This window comes from Punica granatum, chromosome 4, assembly GCF_007655135.1.
Source record: "Punica granatum isolate Tunisia-2019 chromosome 4, ASM765513v2, whole genome shotgun sequence".
NCBI lineage: Eukaryota > Viridiplantae > Streptophyta > Magnoliopsida > Myrtales > Lythraceae > Punica > Punica granatum.
Genome location: NC_045130.1, coordinates 9,165,755 through 9,192,104, shown reverse-complemented (window position 1 = coordinate 9,192,104; position 26,350 = coordinate 9,165,755). Strand labels below are relative to the sequence as shown.

The 26,350-nt window shown below is 39.2% G+C and overlaps 4 protein-coding genes across 4 annotated transcripts; 2 read left to right on the top strand and 2 right to left on the bottom strand.

Moving 5' to 3' along the window:
• Positions 1-1,630: 1,630 nt before the first annotated feature.
• LOC116202922 (sugar transport protein 12-like) lies at positions 1,631-4,782 on the top strand. Its single transcript, XM_031534558.1, has 4 exons — positions 1,631-1,785; positions 2,111-2,436; positions 3,373-4,002; positions 4,109-4,782. The coding sequence occupies exons 1-4, from the start codon at positions 1,656-1,658 to the stop codon at positions 4,571-4,573; spliced, it is 1,551 nt and encodes a 516-aa protein (XP_031390418.1). The 5' UTR covers positions 1,631-1,655; the 3' UTR covers positions 4,574-4,782.
• A 2,833-nt stretch (positions 4,783-7,615) lies between these two features.
• LOC116203254 (protein DETOXIFICATION 49) lies at positions 7,616-9,432 on the top strand. The gene has a single exon (XM_031534928.1). It carries the CDS (start codon positions 7,700-7,702, stop codon positions 9,215-9,217), a length of 1,518 nt encoding a protein of 505 aa, XP_031390788.1. The 5' UTR covers positions 7,616-7,699; the 3' UTR covers positions 9,218-9,432.
• Positions 9,433-14,571: 5,139 nt separating this feature from the next.
• LOC116205597 (lysophospholipid acyltransferase 1-like) lies at positions 14,572-18,064 on the bottom strand. Its single transcript, XM_031538229.1, has 8 exons — positions 17,626-18,064; positions 17,067-17,122; positions 16,735-16,955; positions 16,234-16,642; positions 15,695-15,780; positions 15,245-15,308; positions 15,024-15,142; positions 14,572-14,929 (listed from the first exon to the last, which is right to left on the bottom strand). Exons 1-8 carry the CDS (start codon positions 17,925-17,927, stop codon positions 14,789-14,791), a joined length of 1,398 nt encoding a protein of 465 aa, XP_031394089.1. The 5' UTR covers positions 17,928-18,064; the 3' UTR covers positions 14,572-14,788.
• A 1,754-nt stretch (positions 18,065-19,818) lies between these two features.
• LOC116205286 (F-box protein PP2-A12-like) lies at positions 19,819-22,138 on the bottom strand. The gene is made up of 3 exons (XM_031537842.1): positions 21,685-22,138; positions 21,313-21,431; positions 19,819-20,452 (listed from the first exon to the last, which is right to left on the bottom strand). The coding sequence occupies exons 1-3, from the start codon at positions 21,994-21,996 to the stop codon at positions 20,020-20,022; spliced, it is 864 nt and encodes a 287-aa protein (XP_031393702.1). The 5' UTR covers positions 21,997-22,138; the 3' UTR covers positions 19,819-20,019.
• Positions 22,139-26,350: the final 4,212 nt, after the last annotated feature.

Genomic DNA, 26,350 nt, shown 5'->3' with positions numbered 1-26,350 from the left:
ATCGGCTTTGCCATGACAAATTAAACTTATGGCATTTAGTAATCGATTTAGTTTACATTCCACATTCGTCTTCAGAAGATATGGCCATCTCCTTCTCTCTTTAACTCAAAATCCCTATAATCTCGTTGATGGAAATTTCAATGATGGACCTGAATATATCAAAGTTTATAAACCCCACCTGGACCAGACGGTTCGACGGGTTGAATTAGGACTCATCACCGCTGTCTGGGTCCAAACATGCAAATGAGCCAGCTTGCTGTAGGACCCAGCCAGACTCAGAAAACTCGGTTGAGCAATCGACCAGTTCGGACGCGCATTTACGGTGTAGGACTGTATTTTCGGGGGAAAGACATTCTTTTTATTTTAAATTTTTATAAAAATTAATAAAAAAAATCGTCTGACGAAAGGTCAGATTTACAAACTAAGATATACGGAAGATATCTTTTTTAAATTCAACAACTTATTTCGCTAACTGACTAGATTGATTTGTGGCTTACCAAAAAAAATTCTATCTGCAAACTTCATTTTTCGGATTAAGAATAAACACATAATTCACTAATGAATAAATATTGATTCAATATGCTTTTTTCTTAAATTGAAATCAGAATTGCTTCATTTTCTCAACCTCATATATTACTTTTGGTATTCTTTAAATCAAGAAAGTGCTGGAGCAACATATTTTATAAATTAATTTCTTGATTTAATTTTTTTCACGTTCTCCAACCGAAAAGAAAATCTTATTCTAAAATTTCGTTTCAATAATTTTAAAATTTTCATAATTTAATGAAAAGGTACTCGATCATTCTCTTGATACTTTGTCAACTTAACTTCCTTTAGATCGCAAACTGCCATATAAAGATAAAGATAAAGATAAAGATAAAGATGTTATTTTAATCATTGAATATGCATTGTGCGAGATCAAATAAAGATAGATCAGTTATTATTTCCATCATTCGTATTATTTCCATCATTCGTTATGGCTGTCGTGAAATCAGCTATGTAAATTGGTTGAATGTTTAAATATTAGTTTTAACATTCTAATTTAAATTATGAATGGTAATTAAAAAATTAATCTGACATATAGTATAATACAATATGATAAATATAAATATCTTTTAGCATATGTATGAGTGCTAAAACTCATGCTTAATCTGCACAGCATTTTTCTATTCAAAATATATATATATATATATATATATAATTATAGATATAGATACGGGTCAGATCTGGAATAGCGTAAATAAAAGAATGACATGCTTATGTATTTTTAAATATAAATAATTAATCCTATACCCATGTATGTTTTTTTGGCCACCTACACCCATGCAATTAAAATTAAAAATTCCACCGGCCAAATATAGATTATGTCAACTTGAAAACATCATATTATCCGTGGCAAAACTTTAACTCTGCTTTAAAAAATTCTTATAGCTGACTCGACTTGTTTGATGAGTTTGTTAAGGATTAACAAAAAAATCTAAAAAAGATGTCTTTCAACAGAATCGATAGATTCTATCGGATTAACCGGGAAAAAGAAAAATCTTATGAGATATTGGATATATCTGAAACAGATATTTTAACTAGGATTTACACCCTACTATATATTTTTCTCAAATCACAAGCTGTGGCGTTGCTTTCAAGCAAACATCGTACCAATGGCTGGAGGCGGCATCGTGACAGCTCCCGGGAAGAATTACCCGGGCAAGCTCACTTTTCGTGTTTTCATCACTAGCCTTGTTGCTGCTTCAGGTGGTTTGATATTTGGTTATGATCTCGGAATTTCAGGTGATGTATCTGTCTGCTTTTCTGGCTTGCTCTCTTTAGATCGAAATCGGTTGATTATGTTGACAAGTTTAGCGAGGAATTTGTGAGGATGTAATGCATGAAACGGTGAAACTTTTGCTGTTCGACTGATTGGTCGAAGAATGTATGGAACAACATATCATACTATGTTTCTAATTTTTATGGTCTTGTAATCTTAGGATAAACAGATAGGGAAAATATGTCCTTTTGCATCGCGAATTCATAAAAGAAATTCTAACCGGTTTTTTTTTTTTGGCGTGGAATTAATGATTCTAATGGTGTCTTACTTCGATTCGATTCTTCACAGGTGGGGTGACATCTATGGACTCCTTTCTGAAGGAGTTCTTCCCCTCGGTATACCAGAAGGAATCCACGGTGAAATCCTCGGACGATCAGTACTGCAAGTTTAACAGTCAGACTCTCACGCTCTTCACGTCATCCCTCTATCTTGCCGCGCTGTTCTCTTCAATGATCGCATCCTGGGCGACCCGAACCTTTGGGAGGCGTGTCACCATGTTCTTTGCTGGGTTTCTTTTCTTTATTGGGGCCATCATAAATGGTGCCGCTCAGAACGTAGCGATGCTCATCGTCGGTCGGCTCTTCCTTGGATGTGGCATCGGGTGTGCCAATCAGGTAATAATCTGATCCCAATTTTTTATGTACACATAACTTGATGTACAGCGTGCACCTTTATTGTGTTTTCATAGCCCGAAAAACTAAATCCTATTATGTGCCGAGCCTCCTTCATAGATATTAGACAATGCATTCCAATGATTTGCCCGGAAAACTAGCAGAATATTGAATCGTGTGTTTTTATTGTAAATGTTGAATTATTTATAAAATAAAGTTATATCCATTCACTAGGGAAGAAAAAAAGAGAACGATTTTCTTATATATTCTTTCACGCACACAACATATATATACGATTTTCTATTCTGTAGAAACAGTTCATAGTACGTAATTAGTATAGCGGAGAAAGGCCAAAAAAGAGAAACTTTACATGTATAGAGATGATGTTATTGCTAATAAATATGCTCAGCTATTCACCCAAAAAAAAAATGCATAGCATGTCTCGCATCATCTTTTTTCTATACGAGGATGATTTTGTGAAATTAGGGGACCCAAAAATAGAGAATTTCCATTTTGTATAATATATTCAAGAACCATTAATTTGATTTTTTTTCCCAATTACAAAGAGGTTCAAGGCCTAATATAATGAAAGAGAAATCATAAATAATTAATAAGGGGGCACATACAGTGTTATTATGTTTCGAACCTGCAAGTTTTAGATCAACAAGTGAGAACGTGCACCAATATGCTACGCTATCTTTTGATAATTGGACTTTTATTTCAGTGAACTTAATTTGAATGATTATTTACGGACATCTTTAGGTTTTCGACATTGATGGTTTAGGTGTTGCTCTAAATATACTCTCTTTTTTTTCCAAAGAGTTAACGACTTTTCAAATTTATCAACAGATTGCCTGTCTTGGAAACAATTGCCTAATCTTATGTCGATTTATATGTTCTAAGTGCATTTGGCATTTGTTACATTGTGTTTTTTTTCAGTCTGTTCCGATCTACTTGTCAGAAGTGGCGCCATACAAGTACCGTGGCGCGTTGAACATGATGTTCCAGCTATCGATCACTATCGGTATCCTTGTTGCAAACTTGTTAAACTACGAGTTTGCCAAGATAGAGGGCGGCTGGGGGTGGCGGCTCAGCCTTGGTGGCGCTGTCATTCCGGCCCTTCTCATCATCCTCGGTTCCCTCTTTCTCCCTGACACCCCAAACTCCTTACTTGAGCGTGGCAAGAAAGAGGAAGCCCACCGGCAGTTGGTCAAGATTCGCGGTGTCCAGGATGTGGACGAGGAGTTCAACGACTTGATTGCTGCCTGCGAGTCCTCGAAGCTCGTAAAGAGCCCGTGGGGGAACATCTGGAGGCGCAAGTACCGGCCCCAGCTCACGATGGCCTTCTGCATCCCTCTCTTCCAGCAGCTCACTGGCATGAACGTCTTCATGTTCTACGCGCCCGTCCTCTTCAAGACCGTTGGGTTTGGGAGCAATGCCTCTCTTATGTCCGCTGTCATCACCGGCTTTGTCAACTGCATCGCCACCTTAGTGTCCATTACCACTGTTGACAAAGTCGGCCGTCGTTTCTTGTTCATTGGAGGAGGTTTACAGATGTTGATAATGCAGGTATTGATCCCTTTAACTTTTTTTTTCCCTTAAATTCTTATTTTGTTATATATATGTCACTTTTGAAAGGGCTAACGTGATATGATCTCTCTTGGTTTTTGGAAAGTTTATAATCACTGCAGGCATAGCATGGAAGTTCGGGTTGAGTGGTAACCCGGGTCCATTGCCCAAGTGGTACGCGGGCGGCTTGGTGGCGTGTATCTGCGTATATGTGGCTGGGTTCGCATGGTCATGGGGGCCCCTGGGCTGGCTTGTGCCCAGCGAGATCTTCCCCTTGGAAATCCGGTCCGCGGCCCAGAGCATCAATGTCGCAGTTAACATGATCTTCACCTTCTTCGTGGCCCAGATTTTCACATGGATGCTCTGCCACTTAAAGTTCGGCCTCTTCATCTTCTTTGCCGTGTGGGTCATCATCATGACCGCGTTCATCTGCATGCTCCTACCTGAGACGAAGGGTGTCCCAATCGAGGAGATGCAGCAGGTGTGGAGGAGCCACCCCTACTGGAAAAAGTACGTATGCAACGATGAAACTGCGGATCTTACTAAGAACAAGAAGGAATCCACCGTTTAATTTTCTCCTTTATATTAGGGAAAATGGATAGGAATTAGCTTAGTGGTGATTTCCCTTTCTTTCTGTTTACGCTATCACTCTCAAGTTTGAGTTGAATTTTTCTTGTTTGATTTGGTTTATTGCACAGACATTTGAGTTTGAACTCATGTTGGGACAATTCAAATGACCTATTTGAAATTTCCTTTGTGAATAATAGCAGTTTTAGTGTATTTTCTCCACTAGCATGAATGAGTCATCAGCCATCCCATATTTGATTGAACTGAAACTAACCAATCCATGGTGTTTGTGTATTCTTTTTTTAAAAAAAAAATTTCTCCGGTGATAACTATAGGATATTTAAAAATCTAACGAGTCATAACCAGTCAATCAATCTACTAAGGAAAAACACTATCAATCATAGATTCACTTTATTTACAATATTTGATACTTTTTTGCGATAATAATTGAATTGAATATTTTGTTGAAGACAAAGAGATGTCAAACTATCTAAATCAACTCACGTTGGGTTGACCACTAATCGTTAGAACAGAGGCCCAATGAAGGAAGTGAGATTAGTTATCAATAAAAGAAGGAAGTGGGATTGCTTGCTTTGTTAGCTAGTCCATAGTTCATGAATTTCGTTAAATACTATGGTTCATTACTAAAAGTAATAGTACGACTTAATTAAGTAATTCAATAAATTTTAAGTAAATTCTTTTTGAAAATTCATATAATTTATTAAAAATTATATAATTTATAATTAGAAATGAGGTGTATTCAATTGGCTTAAAAAATGGAGGCAAAAAAAAAAAAGAAAAAAAAGAGGCATATAAAATTCAATTAATAAGAGTCTAATTTAGGACCTTATGAAATCTTATCAAAGAGCAATATTATTGTTCCGAACCCATTTTCACGGAGGCTATTAATTTACAGTATTAGTACGTTTTCCTTTGCAAATCTGAGTTGTACGTAAAATATGCATAGTTTGCAATTGCTTGTACAATACAACTACATTGAAATGATTGTACTGGCAAATTCTAATAATTAAATTACTTAACAATGAAAAAGAATTGTATTATAAATTTTAAAGAGGATACTCGCTTTAAGTTAGTGATTGTAATCTGGATCTTCCCCAAGACTTAGAGTTCAATTCCATGCATATCTTTATTAATTAATAATCAATAAAATATAAGAGACACGTGACAATATAGAATGACCATATATCATTATCACTAATCAGAAGGCAAAACTAGAACTAGAGAGGAAACGTGGCATGTGGCAAGTTAATGTCTAATCATTTTTGTCTTTTTTCTTTTATTTTTTTTATAAAAAAAAGTTAGATCGGGTTATTAACCCATTGTGACTGCCCCAACTAAGGGAACCTAACCGTCACGGAATGTTCTTTTCGCCATAGCTCGTTGAGACTTTAGCCCAACAGCCCCACCAATACACTAGTGAATTAAGTCCAATGCTAACTGGATCAAGTATTATAGGCCGGCCATCGCCATCCCATAATACACTCACACAGCGGCGAGTTCTACCTCTTCAGTGAGGTAAACCTCACTCGTGATGTTCAAATGGAACGCTTGATGCTTAACTATTAAACCACCGTGCTGGTGGTGTCTTTTTTCTATTTAATCATTATTAAAGTTCTCCTTTGAAATTACAGTTTTTGTCCACATATGATGAACATGCATAATGTTATATATCTTATCCCGTTTTTGGTGATCGTCCATGTCACGACGGCGGAGAGAAACCAGTCGTTTTGCGAAGGCTTTATTACTCGTAACGCCGAAAGCCGCCGTCCAGGACAGAGAGGGCAGGCGTTTTCTCTTATCCTATCATCCAAATGCGAGCCATGTTGAAAACACTTTCTTAATGCGAAGACAATTTCAATCCGATCCATGTATTTTCTTTGTAGCTCCAGAATGTTTCAGTTTATGCTTCGATCTTTCTTCTCTTATGAAATTCAGAGTTTGATCGACTTCATTCAATTAATTATTGACTAACTTCACGGTATGGCCGCCGACGAGGGCGTTCACAGCAGTTTCATTCAACGACGAAATATTTAGTTGGAGCAGCCTATTTACTTGCAGTCAGATTGAACCAACAGTGCGCAAGCTACTCCATACACCATTGAATCCAGTTACTGTTTATTAGCTCGACCTAGCCTTAAGTTGCCCCGGCCCATTTGCCCCAATATCTAATAGTTCGCGGGTCATGGTTAATCATATATCTATATATGATCAAAGTTGTGTCCTCTTATAACCGCCCAATCTTAATTATTTTGTTTCCACCCACAATGGAATACATAGATATATATAGTGGAAGATTTATTAATACGTATATTCATAGATATATACCTCTATATATATATATAGTGGGTTTTTTATATGCTGACACCAGGACAATGAGTGTACGTAGTACTATGCTTGAAATGTGTAATACTTCTATTCATATGCGTAATATTTTTGAGAATTTATGGTTATATTGATTCATTTAAAAGAAGTATCATATTTTTCAAGTGTAGTATTATACTTGTCACAATGACATAATATCACCGAAATCCATCTATATATATATATATATAAAGTGCCAAAAATATATGAAAATATCGGTCATATTCTTTTTTCGGTTACATAAAGAGGTACATGGGTCTAGATAATGAAATAGAAATCCTAATAACTGATAAAATAGCACAGATGGTCCCTAAAGAATATCGAACCTGAAATTTCCTAATTACAAAAATGGTTCATGTACTTGCTAAAGAAAAAAGTAAAGCTGAATTATGATCTTATCGTTAACGTTGCGGCTTTGAAGATGTGCATGCATGCGTTTAACCGTGCGGTGCTACTCCAACAATGAAAAAACAATTTGATTTGAATGTGGGTCAATACGCGGAAATAAGTACTTCCGAATAAAGAAACGTATCCTGTCCAAATCTCCATACCTTATAATAAACAGTTTTTCGAAGAAGAGAAGAGATTCAACTTCCCTTCTATGTAATTATATATATATATATATATATATATATAGCCATACATGCACCCTTCATTCTTCAAATCTAATTCCAAACAGAATTTCCTTATTGATCCCTTCAAGAGCAATTTACGTAGAGCTTGTAATAGTCCTCCAACAACCACGAAAATGAATGAGCCCGACATACTCTCTCCTATGATCCCAAAAGGGCTGAATTCTCGATTCGAGCACAACCTAAAATGGAGCCAAGCCTCCCTCTTGATCGCCGAGGCCAAAGCAATAGCCAACTTATCAGTCCCGATGGTGTTGACAGGCCTGTTGCTCTACTCGCGGTCCATGATCTCGATGCTCTTCTTGGGTCACCTCGGGGAACTACCTCTGGCCGGTGGCTCCCTCGCCATTGGATTCGCCAACATCACGGGCTACTCCATCCTCTCTGGCCTCACCATGGGCATGGAGCCAATCTGCGGCCAGGCCTATGGGGCCAGGAGGCCCAAACTCCTTGGCCTCACCGTCCAGCGCACTGTGCTCCTCCTCCTCCTCACCTCGATTCCGATACTAGTCCTCTGGCTCAACATGGAGAGAATCTTGCTACTTTGCGGCCAAGAAAATAGCATAGCTGCAGAAGCCCAATCCTACATTCTCTACTCCATTCCTGATCTAGTTTTGCAATCTTTTCTCTACCCGAGCCGTATCTATCTGCGTTCGCAGGGAGTAACAATGCCACTCACTTGGTGCACTCTATTTGCGGTCCTCCTCCACATTCCTACTAATTATGTGCTTGTTGACATGCTCAACCTCGGCACTAGGGGTGTATCCCTTAGTGCTGTTTGTACAAATTTCAACCTACTCTTGTTTTTGGTGGCTTACATTTTAATTTCCCGCGTTCATGAGAGCACGTGGGCCCCGGTATCCCTCGACTGCCTCAGGGGCTGGGGACCGCTTGTGAGACTGGCTCTCCCGAGCTGCATCTCGGTGTGCCTGGAGTGGTGGTGGTATGAGATCATGATCCTACTATGCGGGCTGTTATCAAATCCCCAAGCCACAGTTGCATCCATGGGAGTCCTAATCCAAACGACGGCACTTATTTACATCTTCCCATCTTCTTTGAGCTTCGGTGTGTCTACTCATGTCGGGAACGAGTTGGGTGCAGGGCGGCCCCATAATGCTAGGCTTGCCACAATCACGGGGCTCTCCTTTAGCTTCATCCTAGGTTTCATGGCCTTGTCTTTCGCCATATCCGTGAGAAATTCATGGGCGGAGCTATTCGCAAAAGATGCCGACATAATAGCCCTAACTTCGGCAGTTCTGCCCATAATTGGGCTATGCGAGCTCGGGAACTGCCCCCAGACGACAGGCTGCGGGGTCCTTCGAGGAACTGCAAGGCCAAAGATGGGAGCGAACATTAACTTCGGATGCTTTTATGTGGTCGGGATGCCTGTGGCATTATGGCTTGGATTCTTTGCCGGATTCGACTTCATAGGACTGTGGCTTGGGTTATTAGCGGCCCAGGCCTCTTGCGTGGTGAGCATGTTGTTCGTAGTGGCCCAGACTGATTGGGAACATGAAACTCGGAGGGCGAAGCAGCTGACCGGCGGCGGAGCTGTTGGTCCCATGGATGAACATCATATCGAAGATTCTTTGAGCTCACAAGAGAAAGAAAAGGACGGCAATTTACTTGTTTAATAATTTGTGCTGTAGCTGAAATTACACGAATTACTGCTCGAATTGCGTGGCTATGTGTTAAATTCGATTCAAGAGGTGAATCGATGAGAATTTCAACGTTGGATTTTGTGACGGAATGTAGGGCAATCCGTCACTGAAGCCTGAAATTATTGTAGTGACTACACGCGCATATAGAACAGTTGATGGATTGTATACTACACAAGCAATGTTTTCTTTTTTCGATGAATACAAGAGGATGTAAGAGGGAGGAATCGATTTGTGCAGGAAACGTTATGAACGAAAATACAACCTAACTAAAACACGATTTCACGAGTGTTACTATAGCGAACTCCTTTCTCTTTATACTTGTTCCCACGGTTAAACCTAATCAAATATGCGTGATAATTTTGGCCATAGGTTTGAATAAAAGAGATATTGATGCAACAAAGAGATTAATGCCAAGCCAAAGAGGCTTTTTTGTGTTGTTGCTTGCTTATTCTTTTTTTCGGTTATAAAGGATGCTTAAGAACTAATATAATGAAAGAGAAATTATAAATAACCAATAAAAGAGCAGGGATAATCTCACCGGTACAGAACCCGTGACCTCTAGGTCGGCGGACGATGGTGTGCATCACTACGCCACATCCTCTTTTGCTTGCCAATTCTTTATTATATGAATCTTCAATACAGTGGTCAACTACTTTGAAAATCAAAGTTCCCTTTCATTAGGTCAAATAAGGATTTTAGGTTGGAAGGAAGTTGCGATATAGTGGCATACACTTCCTCGTCTGTTAATCTAGTAATGATTCCATATCTGATTCCCGTAATAAGATTAATTCGTGCCCGTTTATTAAGTGTCTGTTTCTATTTTCTTGTAAGTTGTAAGCCAATGAGCCTCCATGCAATGTAAAAAAAAAAAATTGATTTTACTTAATTGGGGGCAAAAACATAGGCATGGTTGTCTGATAGTGACTCGTGCTTACGCAGGCCATTGTAATAGACGTAATATGTTTGTTTTGTCATGTACAGTATGATATTTATACATGTGCAACATGCAAAACATCTGCCACTCTACCTTGTGTGCATGAATATTGACATACGAAGTCACAATATAATTTGTGAATCAGAAGTCAATACGAGGAATAAGACAGATGCAAAGAGAGCCAGTATACAATCAACACGGCGTATTCAAGTTCAGTTCAAAATTCTCGTCTTCGCATCACATTGGACTAAGTATAACCGACAAGTCGTAATACTACTAAAGTTAATTACGACGCATATGGGTCTTGCTTTCTGCCCATTTTAATGCGCAAATCGCTGGTTTTCCAGGTAGATTGGGTTGATCAAAGGGCAATGTCCAACAAGCCAAGAACGACTTTTAAAATCCTCTCCATGCATGTGATCTTTGAATTGCCACCCTTCCCCTAATGGTATATGTATATCACGCGATAGTATACTTATTATCCTAATTAGAAGTATTCAACAATTAAATATGGAATTCAACGTCGGACTTTCTAAAATGCCATGCCCTTTTCTAACATTAAGTATGGAATTCGTTCACCAAAACAAGAAAAGAAAAAAAGAAAAAGAAAAATGAAGTCGAGAAATACTAAGGCACTACACTGTTCAACCAAGAAAAAAAGGCACTATACTGATCATACATATCTCATTATCTGTTTCCTTGCGTGAACCCAATTTAGCGTTTATACATAAGCAAACATCTCGTAATCTCATGAGTTTAATATAATGAAGTAAAAATCATCATATTTAAGAAAAAATATGTAATATAGTGATGCACGCTCTCGTTTATCAATCAAAAAATTATATGTTCAATTCTCATGATAAAAATACCAATGCTCCTTTATTAATTAGTTATTAGGATTATGATTTATATTTCATTAAATACTAGGTTCGTAGATTTTCTTTATAACCCAAAAAAATAGAAATCTTAAGAGCTAAAAAATGACACAGTAGATCCCTTCACAAGAATCGAACATGAAACATTTTGGATATTAGGGGATTATGCGGGTGACTGAACTACAACTTGTTTCTCATTTGCTGAGTTGGTTTTAGTTGATTTTGTGTATAAGATATTGGTTTCTTTCCATGATGAGCCGCCGCATGCCTCAATATTGACCTGAAATTATTAATTTAATTCACAGAATGGCCGTGCCCAACTGTAAACTTTCAAATTTCGATTTATTTGATTAAAATTGTTTATTAGAAGAAGCGTTAATGTTGCCGCTAATCAAGACAAAGACGGCTATGCTAGAACTTTCACTAAAGTAATACAAAAGTACCTAAAAGCCCTATGAAGAACAATTAGTTTCGTTCAAATATAATAAATTAGAACAAGAAGGTTTTCAGATTTTAAAATTCTGTTTTCGGATATGGCAAAATTTCTAAATAATGGGGCGGTCAGGAAAAGATTATTTTGTGCGATTTGACGGTTAGTTTGAACGAACTGATCGTAACTAGACCTCAATTTTGCAATACGTAAAGCCCGCAATGTAGAGGCATTATTCGCTTTGAGCAAGATTAAGCTTTGTCGTCTGTCAAGGTGGTGTGTCTTCCAAGAAATGGATGCTCTTTATATCACAGTTGAGCAACCAATGACTTTTCGACCATGTCAAATGTTGAATTTCGTTGCAGATACCATATATCATTGTCCCTCGGTGGGAGATATTACTGACTTTTCTTCGGTTATAAGAGATAATATTACTGACTTTATCAGGAACGAGCCAACTGGAAATGAGGTCGAACTGAAGATGATGATGGCCCCAGATTTGAAGCACTGGAAGGTCGTCTAGGGCCGATGTTCAACGCTGTTTAGTTCATTCCAACCGGCGTCTTTTTAAGCTTAATTAGACCTCAATTTTGCAATACGTAAAGCCCGCAATGTAAATTGCATTATTCGCATTGAGCAAGTCGTCTGTCAAGGTGGTGTGTCTTCGAAGAAATGGATGCCCTTTATATCACAATTGAGCGACCAATGACTTTTCTACCATGGCAAATGTTGAATTTTGTTTCGGATACCATTTATCATTGTCCCTCGGTGGGAGATATTACTGACTTTTTTTCGGTTATAAGAGATAATATTACTGACTTTATCAGGAACGAACCAACTGGAAATGAGGTCGAACTGAAGATGATGATGGCCCCAGATTTGTGGAACTAGAAGGTCGGCTAGGGTAGATGTTCAACGCTGTTAGTTCATTCCAACCGGCGTCTTTTTAAGTAGAAAGATATCTATTGTGAATAATATCATTTCATCGAATCCTTTCTGTATGCAAATCTTTTTTTTTTTAATTACAAGAGAGACTCATGAATTTGATACAAGTGAAATAGAATTCTCAAAAGCTGATGAAAAAGCACGATAAGTCTCACTGAATATCGAACCTACAACATCTTAATTGTCAGGTAAAAGTGTGCGTCACTGCGCTACACCCTCATTGACAACGCAGGTCTTTTAATTCATTTTAACATGCATCTCTTAAAGAAAGAAATATATCTTTCTAGAGATTGGGAACAATATCATTTCATTGTAACATTTTCATTCATAGATCTTGGTCCTGCCATTATAGTTTAACACCATTATTACGTATTTACAACTATAAAAATTCTACAATAGCTCCTTTAAATATTTCTTCTAGGACCGGGAACATATATTTCTAATGCCATGTACTATCGACTGATTTGAATGCACGGGGTGAATCTATTAAAGATTTATAATAGAAAGGGCGTGATAATTTAATTAATGATGTCTGCTGATGAGGATGCACGACTCGTTCTTATGGATGGACTTGACCTTGCCTTTCTCCATGTCAGCCATGAGCTTTTTATTCTATTGCATTATCGTCATCATCATCCTGTCCTGTGTGTCTTTCGAAGAAGACGAGGTAATTGTCATCCACATATCAATATCCATGCATGCAGTTTGCCAGCATATTGATGTGAGGCCTCGTACACCTTACATGTTTTTATTTTAGTTTTTTTCATGCTGACCAAAGAATTGTAGTTATTGTAAGAATAAATAAAATTAATTAATTAAGCATTAAAGAGTGATATTTAGAAAATTTTCCCAAATAAAAATACTTTAAAAGAAGTAATGTTTTGTAGATCTGCGTGGTACTTGTCACTCTTTTACTGCGTTTAATCGTTTGGCAGGATGCGAGCTTGGAAAACGAATTCTTCATTTCTATTGCTTTGAATATCTTCGAATTCAATGGATTCATTCTTATAAACTAGAAATTTATTTATAATTTACGGATAATGATATGCCATCAAAAAGAATTTCCTTGCACATTTTTCAGAATTGAGGTGAGATTATATCAGCCCAAGATGCTTCCCATTTGCCACTGCCCCGAAGCAACATTGCTTTTGTAACGAGAGCTGGTCACTGTCGTTGCTCAATAACAAAATGATCGGTTAAGATTGTTGGAGCTTCCAGAGGCCACCGCAACCTTGGGTCTGTCGCAGTACCCTGCGGGGGCCAAAACCTCCCTAGATCTAGGATTGGGTTGCGAATCGGGGACGCTGATGCCTCTCCATTCACCACCATCATCAACCTAATTGAGATTATCATATCTCCGAAAATCCTGGTGAGCACATATGGGTGCTCATGGGAACCTGCAGCCTCCAGCACTTCTGACGACTTTGGCTAGGGCAGCAGCAACGCTGAGCCACCATGCTGTCCTCTATCTCGGAATTTTAAGATACACTGAGACCCTCAAAACAGGATGGTTGTGGCTGCCCTAGTCGAGGATGTACATGGCATGTCATAGTAATTTGTCATCATCGAGGCTTGGACTGCACAAACACACACAGCAAGTCCACTAGATGTGGTATCCTGCAATAAATGTCAGGAAGTAGGGCGAAAAGGGCCTTTTCGGATAAGGGCATGGATGTTTTTGCTAACTCAGACATTCCCTTCCGTGCAGATAAGAATTTCAGAATCATGCACACTATGCGCCATATATCCAAGAGGCTACAACTTAGTCTAACTGCCCGCCCCACACTGTGTGGGGACTAAACAGGATCAGCTGCTCAGAGGTAGCAATAACAGCCAATTCAGAGACCACATTAAACAACAGCAAGCATACTCACGTGTACAATAATCTCAAAATCGAGCTCTTATGCAGGTCACAGAGAAGTGCAATCCACAACGCTGTGTCATGGGGGCACTCTATCGTTATTGTGAAGCTGTGTGACCACAGTCGACATGATCAATGACCGGAGTTATATACAACCATACAAAGTGAACCCGCTGTGGGCACCAAGTGCATTTCATTCATGAGTTACTCAGTGGAGCTCAAACCATAGCCATAGGAGTCATCAAGTGGTGAAATAGGAAAAGGCATTAAGCAAAGAGAGGATCAATGTCGAAGCTTGAAAGCCATAGCAAGTGAAGGGAAAAAGGCTCAACAGTTTCCATTAACTCTCGAAAACAACTTATGGCACAAATTCATTAAGTTAAAAACAAAACAAAGAACTGTTTCAGGGCTCTCTTCTACCTACTACAACATATCAAACCGAAGGCAAGTCCAAGAGAAGAAGAGAGACAGAGGGAGACAAGAAATTAGATTTCTCAACTCACTGATCTTTACGAGCCTTGGATCTTGCGGGCTTCGCAGGCTTAATGACATAGCCAAGGAGGATCAGGGATATGGGAAGAATCGTTCCAATATAGTACACGCTCCCGTATGATGCTAGCGTCTCATGCATGCTCAGCACCTGTGCCACTCATGGAAAGAAGCATAATAAGAAGAAAAAGAAGCAGCAAAAAGAACTGAGAGTGACAAGGGAGAGTGAGACTGTGAGAGCTGACCATGAAACCGACAGCAGAGTAATTCAAGACCAAGAGGGTATAGGCAAAGTTCAAGAAGACAAGGATATTCTTTATGAGAGCCATCTTTGGAGGCACTGCTTGCTGCCATCTGTATATGACTGCTCGGGGAGCCACAACATAATATGTAAGTTTTCAGAAAAGAAAAAACAAGAAATCCACACCAGAACAATACATGTCAATGAAGAAGAGAGACAGATTACCTCGAGAACCAGCTATCATCAAAGCTGACTGTACAAAGAATATGATGTACCCAGGATATAATCCCTGCAATCATGAGACTGGAAGGTGAAAAGGCAGTCGGAGAAGATCATTGAAGCAAAAACAAAAAAGAGGGATTTCTGGTCCCAGATACAGTGTCTGATCTATGCTTAAAAATATCCCCGCAATTGCACCAAACTGATAACCAAGAAACATGCAGGCAATTAAGATCTACGTGTATGAACTTCAAAGAAGCCTCAACACAATAATCCAACTGTTGAGTTTTTGAGGAATTTTAAAGCGCAAGCACATAGATACATATTACGTTAAACAATTTTTTAAGTGAAAATGAAACTATTGTCCAGCACAAGCTGAGCTGAGTGCAGTTGTCATATACATAAGTATAAGAAACATGTTTCTTCACTGCCCGCAGAAACAAATGCATCACTCACATGCCAAATGGCGCTAACTGTCTGTGTCGCCAACAATTGGAAGAAACCAGGCCTTTTGCCCGTCTGAACCAGCCGATCGTACACATCTGCACCAACAGAATTCTATCATTTACACTTCCTAAAAGCCAGATATCTGCATAGGCAATCAAATATCAGGGAATGAAGAGTTGGCACATTAGGATTTCGTGAAATGAGTTTAGTTGGTTAGTAAAAGAATCAAATTGCCACTGTACAAAGATGTTAGAAATCCATAGATTTCAGTGAATGGTCACTATCTGACTAATGAGAGATCAACAATAGTTATGTTCCAAGACCAGGCAACTCGACAAACAAGTAACACAGTCAAAAGGACAATTTGTCCAACCAAACCTTAACTAAGCCCATTCTCAATTTACTGTCCAAATTACAATTTCCTTGGATTATACAATTCCACTCAAAATTTACCTATTATAAGCAGCTGAAAGGAGCGAAAATTCTAATGAGGCAGAAACAAACGTTAACATGCCCTGATACAACAATGAGCAAGAAGCAATACTCACAATGACGGAGCCAAGTGCTGACTTGGATGTTCCACACAAGTGGCAACTGCACCGCACTCTTCGCAAACTCAACTCCCACAATATCAACATTCTTTGCCCTGTCCCACCGTGGCTTTGGTGGAGAAGATTCGGTCCATCCACTGAAACCGAGACCGGATATGATGAGAGATGCCTCTGAAATTGACCAGATGAAGTAATATTTCCAGCGAGCGGTTAAGCCAGCCATGTACTGATAGCTCAACCGCTTCCAGAATCCCCATTCATTGTACACTGGTTCGGTAAACCGAGTCAGAGGATAGTGCGGTACTAGGTACAGGTACATAGCCATGCAAAAAGCAGCTTGAATAATTGCCCGAAGTGCTGCTCCGAAAGGTGATGGCTTAGGCCCTTTCTCTGAGTGACTCCAAATCTAAAGATAAATTGAAAGCAAGACTTAACTGATCAATCCAGTTTAAGAAAAGAATAAACTATCATGGAACATCAAGTTATTGCAAAACTTACCCCCGTTCCTTCAGTCCATTCAAGATAATCCTTCATCTCATAGACGGGACCCGCAAAGTGGCTGCCGCAACAGAGGCAGTACCCAAAATACTCTATCAGTGAAGGCAGCTTAATTAACTGATTTTTCTTCTGAGCTTCACGAAGGTCCTCATCTTTTAGCAAGCCATCATTGTAATTTATTGCGCAGGAAATGACTTTCAAGGTTAACACCATCAAAGCTCCTGGACAAATGGCCATATCCGTTAGGAAGGAAAGCAGAGCAAAGAAGATATCCTTTCACAAGCAAACCATGCCACAGCAATGCAAGCAGAATAACAAAATTCATTGCTTGCCTGTAGCATCAATTCCACCTTCCTTCCATGCATCCCCGCTCATGTAGTATACATGGCTACACGAATAGATACCGAGTCAAGAATCGGGCAATTCATCTGAACACACTGTTGAAGCATGTTTAGAGCAGTACAAAGACAGCAACAGAGGTCTGTCTGAAACTATAACTGAAGGCATTGCATACAGAAGATGTTTTATAAACTTAACATCCAATCTAACCCAGACCCACTAATTTAGGCCGTTGACAATAACGATACAAGTTAAGCTGTACAAAGTTTCTTATCTGAGAAACCAAAGGAGTATACTTTGCTGATTCTGCTGCTCTTGTTAAATTCCTTAAATGTCAATCTTTATATAAAGAAGTAATTAGAATTGAAATTAGCACACAGTACCAGGAAGAGTAAAATCCAACCATAAGCATTAATTAGGAGACCAGCTACTAAAGATTTTTTTTTTTCCTAGAAAAATATGAACTTGGCCTGCATTCAATGCAAAATAGGGAGAATCAACGGTGCAGCTAGCAATGCTGAGCCAAATCAGTCGAAGGAATTCGGAATGTACCATCCGATGAGGTAGCCAAATCCGAGGAAGAAGGTCAATATTCCGCAAAATGGGCGGAAGAGGAGCATGGAGAGGTAGCCGAGCATCATGGGAACGAGGAAGTGGAGGTTGGAGGAGAAGCCGAAGGCAAGGTAGGAGAGGATGGAGCCAGAGGCGGCGGAGTAGAGGTGCTTGGGAAGGCGGCCGGGGACGAGGCGCCAGAGGAAGGAGACGGGGATGGTGGCGAGGAAGCAGATAAGGAACCGGAACACGGGGACGGAAACTCCGATCGCCCCCGCCATGGACTCCATGTTCAGCTCCATCTGTTACAGGGGAGCTCAGATCACGGGGAGCTCGGGGCGGCTCGTTCCAACGGCTCGGCGGTGGTTATTGCCGGGAGAGGGGAGAAGACGAAGAAGGCAGGAATTGCGTGATTGGAGAATGGGGAGCATGGCCAGTTTTCTCGGTTTAGCCGGATCGCTGAAATTACTACTATGCCCCTCTATTCTCTCCCCTGATGAATTATTTGGTGCTGTGGACTTACCGTGCAATCGCTCGAGGTCTCCTCATTGTGGGATACGCCATAGGACGCGATCATTATGTATTTCGGACATATGCCATGTCCTATTACACTTCAAAATTGAAAAACATAATATGCGATTTAACCACGATGATATGAGGCTTTCTCGGAAAACCTCGATTCCTTAAACATTATAAGGAGTCAATAGCTCTATGGATCACATTTTAAATAGGTGAATCATTTTGAAATTACATAATAAATATATGGTTTGTTTGGTTTTTTATTGCTCAATGAACTAAGGAAATTATCACGAAAAAGAAAGTTTTCAATATAACGGGTAATAATTTTAAAACACAAAAACTTCAAGTGTTGACTAGAAGCCCAACTTCTCAAGACACGTGTAATACGAGAGAAGAAACCAAATGACGTGGCAGATGGAGAAGAAGGTTGCAGATCAACTTGGGTGCGCCGAGAGCAGAGGATGACAACACTTGCTCAGATTGCTCGCTGGTTGGGGGGGGGTTGACTCAAGCATCACGCGCAGCAGCAGCGCGTGAAAATGGCGGTTGTCCAAATGGGACATACAAGATTTCTTCTGTGGCAGAGTTTGGTTGGGAGTTGGTGTCTTCGCATAGGAATTATCGAAGATCTTTAATAGTACTTTATATCATATAATTAAATTAAATAGAATATAAATATTTATCGATGGGAATAATTCAGGGAAAGGGCCGATCAGAATTGGGTCGCCAAGGAGCTTCATTATCATTTCACTGAAAAATGGTTCGGTAAGGGTGAGCGAGTCCTAATGTATCTGGTTTTGGTCCCCGATAATAACGCGCACGAATTTCTCAAAACAAAAAGTTTGAAACCCGAAACCTGTTTTTATTGAATGCTTAATGCGCAAGTCTCGACCGATTAGTTAAAGAGAATTGTGTTAGATAGATTTCGACCACATCTTAATATGCTCAAGGCCCATCCGTATCCCTAGTTGATGAAAGCAGCAGCTTGGCAGTTGGTACTAACTAGTTGCCCAATTCAATGTGCAAAAGCAACTCCCATTACCAACTTTTAATCGTTGAAGGATCAAATCAAAATAGCAATAAGATTTTTTTATTTTTGGGCCAATTCTCATCATAGCAATAAGATTTTTTTTATTTCTGGGGCCCCCTTTAATCTTCTCTGTTTCAAGTTTCAACTTGGGGGATTGAAAGGTCGATTTATTACCCCTTTTTCATGTATTTGGTATGTTGGGAGGCGGTGAAAAGAAAGTCAATAAAAACAAACTTACACTTACCTATGAGCTAATCAAATGCAAGTGCACTTACACTTACCTATGAGCTAATCGAAATAGGGGATCTATTCAATCGCCCCGAGAAACCGTTCGAAATCCATCCAGGGCCGTTGGATCAATATTGTGATGGTCAATCCCGTAGAGTTGACCCGGCAGCCTGAGAGGCGTCGGTCATAGCGCCCCCTCGGGTACCAAATAATTACCGTAAAAACTCGATCAATGTGACTGCTTCTATTTTCATCCCGATTATTCTACGGGTCTACCTTCTTAACCACCAGCATGAACAAAAAGGCAGATAAGAGGACCATCAAGATTCGAGTGCAAGACTTTATGCTGACCGCCATAACCCGATGCTGCACAGTCGAGCTCCAACCTAGTATAGAGGTGCAGAAAGAGAGCAACAGAGCCTTCCAACATTACTTCATCAGCTTCATTCACAAAGGGGTCCAGACACTTTGATGAACTTACTCAAAATACAAGCAAGGACGTTTGAAAATATACACATTCCCTGGCTTGCGTATAACAATGTGAAGCTCGTGATCCTACTCGTCCCTAACTTCTACTGCTACCCGCTAACCTCAGAGAGAGAGAGAGAGAGAGAGCTTTAAGGAGCATAAAATTGCTTAAACCTCTCTTTGTATTCACAGGGGTATATCAACACAGAATCGACACAGAGCCCACCCTTCGTATGTGTACAGTCGATCTGGGTCATCGAGAACTTAACCCTTGTTGGGGGGGAGTCGTGGCCCAGAACGTTAAAATCACCGACATGGTAGTGCACCCACTTCCCGGGCGCCCTCAAGAAGCACTGGGATGCCGAGGACTGGCCCTCCGAGGCCCAAAGCTGGAACCGCACCGGTTTCTTGTCCCAACCATGGACATGCTCGGTGTTGCAGACTCTTCGGCCGAACCGCCTAGAGGTTTGCCCTAGTTGCAGCCTGAAGAAGACGCTGTATGTGCCTGGAGGAAATGGGAACTCAATCTCGCCCTCGACTTCGAACCACCAAGTTTGCTGAAGATAAGCCACAGTTTGAAATCTGCGAAAGCAAAAGAGAATTTAGAGATTAGAGCCCATATAATTTCTGAGAACCAATAAACGACAAATGCTAGAAAGTGATGACAATTGCTAGACAGGTTTTATATTCATGTTTCGTGGATCAGAATATCTTAACACGAGTCCTCGACAACTATATGCCTCAGCAATTATTGTTTTCTCACCATTGACTAGAGTAAGACATTTTAATCATTCTACTGAATTGGGTTGGACTTCGAGAAGCTATAGGGAGGTGGCAAATTGAGGAAGAGAAGGAGATATACAAGGGACAAAAATTTGCTGACGAAAATTGCCCCGACTTGTTCGTGGAAGCAATTCAATGACAACTTTTATAATCACCTGCGAAACAATCGATATTACAGTCCAAAACATTGGATCAACTTCTAAAAATTCTCCTATTGGACCAGAATATAAGCCATTCCTTGCTCACTAAACCAAAATCCTTCAGCCAGTAGCCAGTACGAAATCAAATTCGACAATTGTTAGTTACTCCATAAGACATCCACCCATATAAGCATGAATTATGAAACAGGCCTCATCATATGCAAAAACAAGCCCACATGATAATCGTGTTCTTCATACGGTTCTCAGATCCCTCTATAAGACCATCAGAAGATCCAAAAATATAGCAAATCAAGATCATGAAGCACTGGAAACATATCATACAGTTCAGCAGAAAGACATGCCAAAAACAGACAAGGGAACTTCATTGATCCAGCAGAGGAAATACCCCGATACAACTCTTGCGCTCCATCAGGGTGCATTTCTCTAATGCAAATCTCAAATAAAGCCCTTCTTGTCATTCACCTGAAATTCACACAGGGATTATCAAACAGGACTCACCTAGACTCATCGGTAGGGACGTGATTCCAATATCTCCGATCATCAATCCCTGTGATTGCTAAACCCTTTGCACAAATGTTTAGACAGACACGGCTCGTTTCTTTATCTAGCCACACTTTCTGCACAAAACAGAATATCCGAAAAGCTCAATTTCATCGAGAAATTCACCATAAATGGATCAAAAACAGCGCAACCAACATAATAAAAGCAATCGTCTGCCTAAGAAAATATTTCTTTCCTCGAAAAAATTCTCTTTTTTTTTTTTCCTGGAAGAACCAATTACGCGGAAGAAGAAACTAAAGCCATATTCATCATTCAGATAAAACACCCGACAGAGAATCGAGCAGGAGACAATAAGGCAAAAGATTCGACCTTCGTGCCACCATCGAAGGTACACGCTTGGCAGAGCCTCGTGTAAAGCTGCCGCTTGCCCAAACCGTCGACCGGCCGGTCGAACATCTGCTGGAAGAGAGCCGCGTAATTCTCGGGCAGCTTCGATTCCCAGACGAAATCAGCCCACGACGCGCCCCGGAAAGCCCGATTTAGCCGAGCAAGCCCACATATGTCCTTCGGTTCCAGGTGGGTCAGGATCGAGGCGACACAGCTCTCCGGCAAGTCCCCGAGACCGGCCGGACGAGGAACAGAGGAAGGAGCAGGAGAGCAACTGGAAAAGATCGCACCCATGAAGGAGGAGGAGAAGGAGGAACGGACTAGAATCTTCGGTTGGAGTGGATTGGGGAGTTATGGGGATTGAGGAGGCATTAGGGGGAGGGAGAAGGGAAGGGGATTGGATTTTGTAACGGAGAACGCGTAGAAGGAGATTCGGAGAGTTCGGGGGGTTTTGTCTGTTTATTAGTTAGGAGACAGAGCAGAGGGGAAGACCATGACAATGACGAGTCGTTGTTTTTTTCTCCTTTTTCACCTCTGTTATTGTTAATTCTCAATTTGATCCTCATAGTATGCATTATGTCCCAAAACACTCCACGAGTTGAGTAGTTTCAATTTCTATTTCGAAGTTCAATTTAGGCACTTTCCGATTGTTATTTTAAATAGAATTAGCGATTGGAGAGACATTCTCGAATCATGATTCAGTCAATCTGACTGTCACTGATGTAATATTTGTTTATCATGTACTTCATATATAATTAATTATCTATTTTACTTTTGACAGCTTCATATTTACATCTCTCGAATTCTTTAACTTATTCAAAAATCAAAAATTTTATTTGAGCACTTTTGCATCAATGACAACGCTCCCAATCCAAGCATCAATCTCATCATTTTACATGGTGATCTTATAATGTCTTCAGTTTACATAATTATGTGGTTATTCATCATGTGAGAAACTATATAGACATAAATTTGACTTTATAAAGTGAAATTTATGTGTAAGATACGGCACTGAGTTTTCTAAAGATTAAAACTAATGTACGGTGAGAAACTCTATCTGAGTCTTTTTTTGCATGACTCTGAAAAGGAAAAGGATTAGTAAAAGTACCAATAAGGGTTGGTTCAAACTGTTCGGAGGCTTATTCTCCTTAAATAAGATCTCAAATTTGAGTATTGTGAATAAAAAAAACATTGATTGGAAAAATTTTACTCTTTAATTGGTCAATTCGGCTCGAACTAGATTAGTCATGGTCCGTTGAACTTTTGAATACCATAGTACATGCCGAAAAAGGGCGAGTTAAAGTTTCTTATGCTCCGTTTGGTTTCGCAGTTAAAATCACAAAAATTTTAATTTTAACTTTAACTCAACACACCACACAACAAAAATACACATTTTCCAAGTAAAAAATTTTAACTTTAACTTTAACTCAACACACTACACAATCATTTATTTTTTTCCACAATCAAAATCAAAGTTAATTTAACTCTGAAGCCAAACGCACCATTAGATTTCAATTTTCTCCGGTTTGTAGGAGGAACAATGAAACAATTGAAAGTATGAGGACCATTTTGAAATTACACCAGAAATGAGGGTGTACATTGAAATTACAAATTGTATTATAGATAATGACTTGAGAGCTGGGAACGGTTTTGGTGAGAGGTGTGCGGATTTTGGTGAATCTGTGGTTACGGCAGTTTTTACGCATATAATTAATGATAATTTATGATTATAAATTACAATAAATTACAAATCAGATAGAGAAAAAAGATAAGATTTAAAAAAAAGGAGGTCAAATCCGGAAGACCATTTGCCCTTTAGTCTCTCTCATGTCATATTCCCAACAAACCCCATTTATTTTAGGATAAATTGCATCATGTATTTCATGATTTTACAATTTTATCAAATCTATCATGTTATAAAAAAAATTATTTAAAAAGGACTATGATTTGCAAGTTGATTCAAATATATCCCGCCGTTCCTATTTTCATTAAATATCTACGGAAAAGTTGAAGTGGTCGTTTAAAGAGGTTAACTAATTTAAAAAGTACCCCATAATTTTTCATATTTAAAAATTTACCCCAAATCTCTCTCCCTCTCTCCTTCCTCCTCCCTTCTCTTCTTCTTCTTTTTCGGTCGGACCTAAACCCTAACCGTTGCTACCTCCTCCTCCGCTGCATCTCACCTGGTCAACGATGATGATGTCCTCGACGAGGACGATGCCAACATCGCCTCCACCTCCTCGAGCCAAGTCTCCATCGAAGACAACTCCTTCTCCTTCTTCGTGCAGACATTTCCCAACTCCTAGAGCCTCCTCTCCATGGAACCCAGTTCCTTCTCCTTTGCCTCGAAGATGTCGAGCCTCTCGTCCAAGTTTTTAGTGATGAAGTCGAAATGCTCCTCCATTTCCTTCCATTGGAACTCGAAAGCTTCGCGCAAGCCCACTTTCTTACAGTGGACCAACCTCAGTTCCTCCCTGATTCTATCCATTGTAGGGTAGGAGGAGGTGAAGGCGGAGTTGGCGTCGTCCTCATTGAGGATGTCATTGTCGGACATGGGGAGGTCATCGTCTTCGCCGAGGAACCCGATTATGTGGTGATCTTACTGTTGAGAGGCCATCTATCGGGGATGATGCGGTCGAGGGGGAGGCAACGACAGTTAGGGTTAGGGTCTAGCCGAAGAAGAAGAAGAAGAGAAGGGAGGAGGAAGGAGAGAGGAAGAGAGATTTCGGGCAAATTTTAAAATATGAAAAATTTTGGGGTACTTTTTAAATTAATTAATCCTTTTAAACGGCCACATCCGCTTTTCCGTCGATATTTAACATGAAATAGTAACAGCATGATAGATTTGAATCAACTTGCGAACCATAAGTCTTTTTAGATAATTTTTTTTACCATGAGATAGATTTGATAAAATTGTAAAATTATGGGATACTTGATGCAACCCTTTATTTTTCAGCTTTCGGCAACATATGTATGAGGGCTTTGCTTTTATTTATATTTATTATCTGTGTTCTTTTATTTTGTTTATTTATATGTGCTAATGATAATATGACACCATGCAATAGAAACCAATCTTGTCGCTCACGCGTCGCACAAACATTTGCACTGTTTATTTTAAATCAGATTTTCCATTGTTTATGTGAAAATTAATGAAATCTCAATAAGAAACACAATTGAGAAGTTTAGAACTTAACCCATTGAGAAGTTTCGGAATAAGCCATTGCGTAGTCCTGGAGTTCAATACCAGATGACACAACGGTATGATCATAATGAGAGAATTTGGTTTAATTTTTATTGAAGTGAAGAATTATAAAATTAGTAAATTATCTCTATTTAAAAGAAACAATCGTCATTTTTTTTAAAATTGTCGGATTTTTTATTCTTAATTTTTAGGATTAGATTTACTGAATTTAATCGTTCATTAAACCGGAAGAAAGCGCATGTCCCAAAGACGTGGACTATATCGGATTTATATGATATAAAGGGGAGACTCGAAAGATCGATCAATAAGGAAAGGAGGGTTTATCAACTTTTATATATTTACGTTGGTTTTATATATAAAGGAGAGACATTGATCTAAGCCATGGATAAGAGAATGAAACGAGAGCAGGCATATTGATTTAATAAACCAACAATCAAACTAGCTCTCGAGATCTTAATGCTATTAAAATAGAACAGACATACCATTGTATTAAAATTACTTTTCTTTTTTAGATGAGCTTTATAATCATGCTAGTTATTCATCTTAAGAACATTATTAATCTCTGTCGATATATAAACATTATCTTACACAGTATTTCAAGCATGGCTCTTCGATTTTTCTACAATGTTATTACCTGGTGTCATAAGATTTTATCAAGTTCCGTAATCACATCACACACATCTACAAGTAGATTTACCGGAATTAATTGGCTGGTATATAGAAGTCTATTTTTCCTTTGTTTGACTCAATATATCACAAAATTGTCTAATGAATAATACTTTTCCTTTTCCTTCGTTCTGCATCTAGGTATCAGAAAATATAATGGTCCCGATTAATATAGTTCAATCGAGATCAGATATTAATTAAAAGGTAAAACTTTTTAAGTCGTGATTTTTTCTATTTACACAAGAAAACGCGAAACCTTGTTTAAAGAGAATAAGTATCGAATCACTATATATATATATATATATTTTGTTAATCATCCCAAAGATAATTTTCAATGTGGGATCTAAGAATCCTTGACACTCATCCTCACGCGCGTCTAGTGATGCGTAGCGTGAGTGAGTAGATGTCGCATAATCAACATGCTAGAGTGAGATCCGAGTATAACTCTGATACCATGTTAAATTCCAATGCATAAGAGGTTGAGCTCGTATATATCACAAAAAGTAAAGCTGATAAGATGCGAGACTTAACCCTATTATAAATCCAGAATTATCTTAGTATATTTTCGATGTGGGATCTAAGGATTTTTTACGAATATTATTTGTTCTTATTTGCCTCAGTTTTTACAAAAATGTAAATCTCTAGAACGGTCTCCACTCTCTATCGCCCAGCCATATATAATGGTGGACGGGGGCAATGAATAACACAAGTCCAAAGTAAAAAACAAAAGCGATCACACGCACTCCAAACTTTTAATATTGTTTTAGTTTTAAGATTAAA

Excerpts from the sequence above, each read along its gene's own strand:
- LOC116202922 (XM_031534558.1), top strand. The coding sequence starts at position 1,656 with ATGGCTGGAGGCGGCATCGTGACAGCTCCCGGGAAGAATTACCCGGGC. Across the intron at positions 1,786-2,110 it reads TTATGATCTCGGAATTTCAG|GTGGGGTGACATCTATGGAC; the intron begins GTGATGTATCTG and ends GATTCTTCACAG. Across the intron at positions 2,437-3,372 it reads GCATCGGGTGTGCCAATCAG|TCTGTTCCGATCTACTTGTC; the intron begins GTAATAATCTGA and ends GTTTTTTTTCAG.
- LOC116203254 (XM_031534928.1), top strand. The coding sequence starts at position 7,700 with ATGAATGAGCCCGACATACTCTCTCCTATGATCCCAAAAGGGCTGAAT.
- LOC116205597 (XM_031538229.1), bottom strand. The coding sequence starts at position 17,927 with ATGGAGCTGAACATGGAGTCCATGGCGGGGGCGATCGGAGTTTCCGTC. Across the intron at positions 15,781-16,233 it reads CAGCACTTGGCTCCGTCATT|ATGTGTACGATCGGCTGGTT; the intron begins GTGAGTATTGCT and ends CTGTTGGTGCAG. Across the intron at positions 15,143-15,244 it reads GATGATAGCTGGTTCTCGAG|TCATATACAGATGGCAGCAA; the intron begins GTAATCTGTCTC and ends CTCCCCGAGCAG.
- LOC116205286 (XM_031537842.1), bottom strand. The coding sequence starts at position 21,996 with ATGGGTGCGATCTTTTCCAGTTGCTCTCCTGCTCCTTCCTCTGTTCCT. Across the intron at positions 21,432-21,684 it reads CCTTCGATGGTGGCACGAAG|AAAGTGTGGCTAGATAAAGA; the intron begins GTCGAATCTTTT and ends TGTTTTGTGCAG. Across the intron at positions 20,453-21,312 it reads GTCCCTACCGATGAGTCTAG|ATTTCAAACTGTGGCTTATC; the intron begins GTGAGTCCTGTT and ends TTGCTTTCGCAG.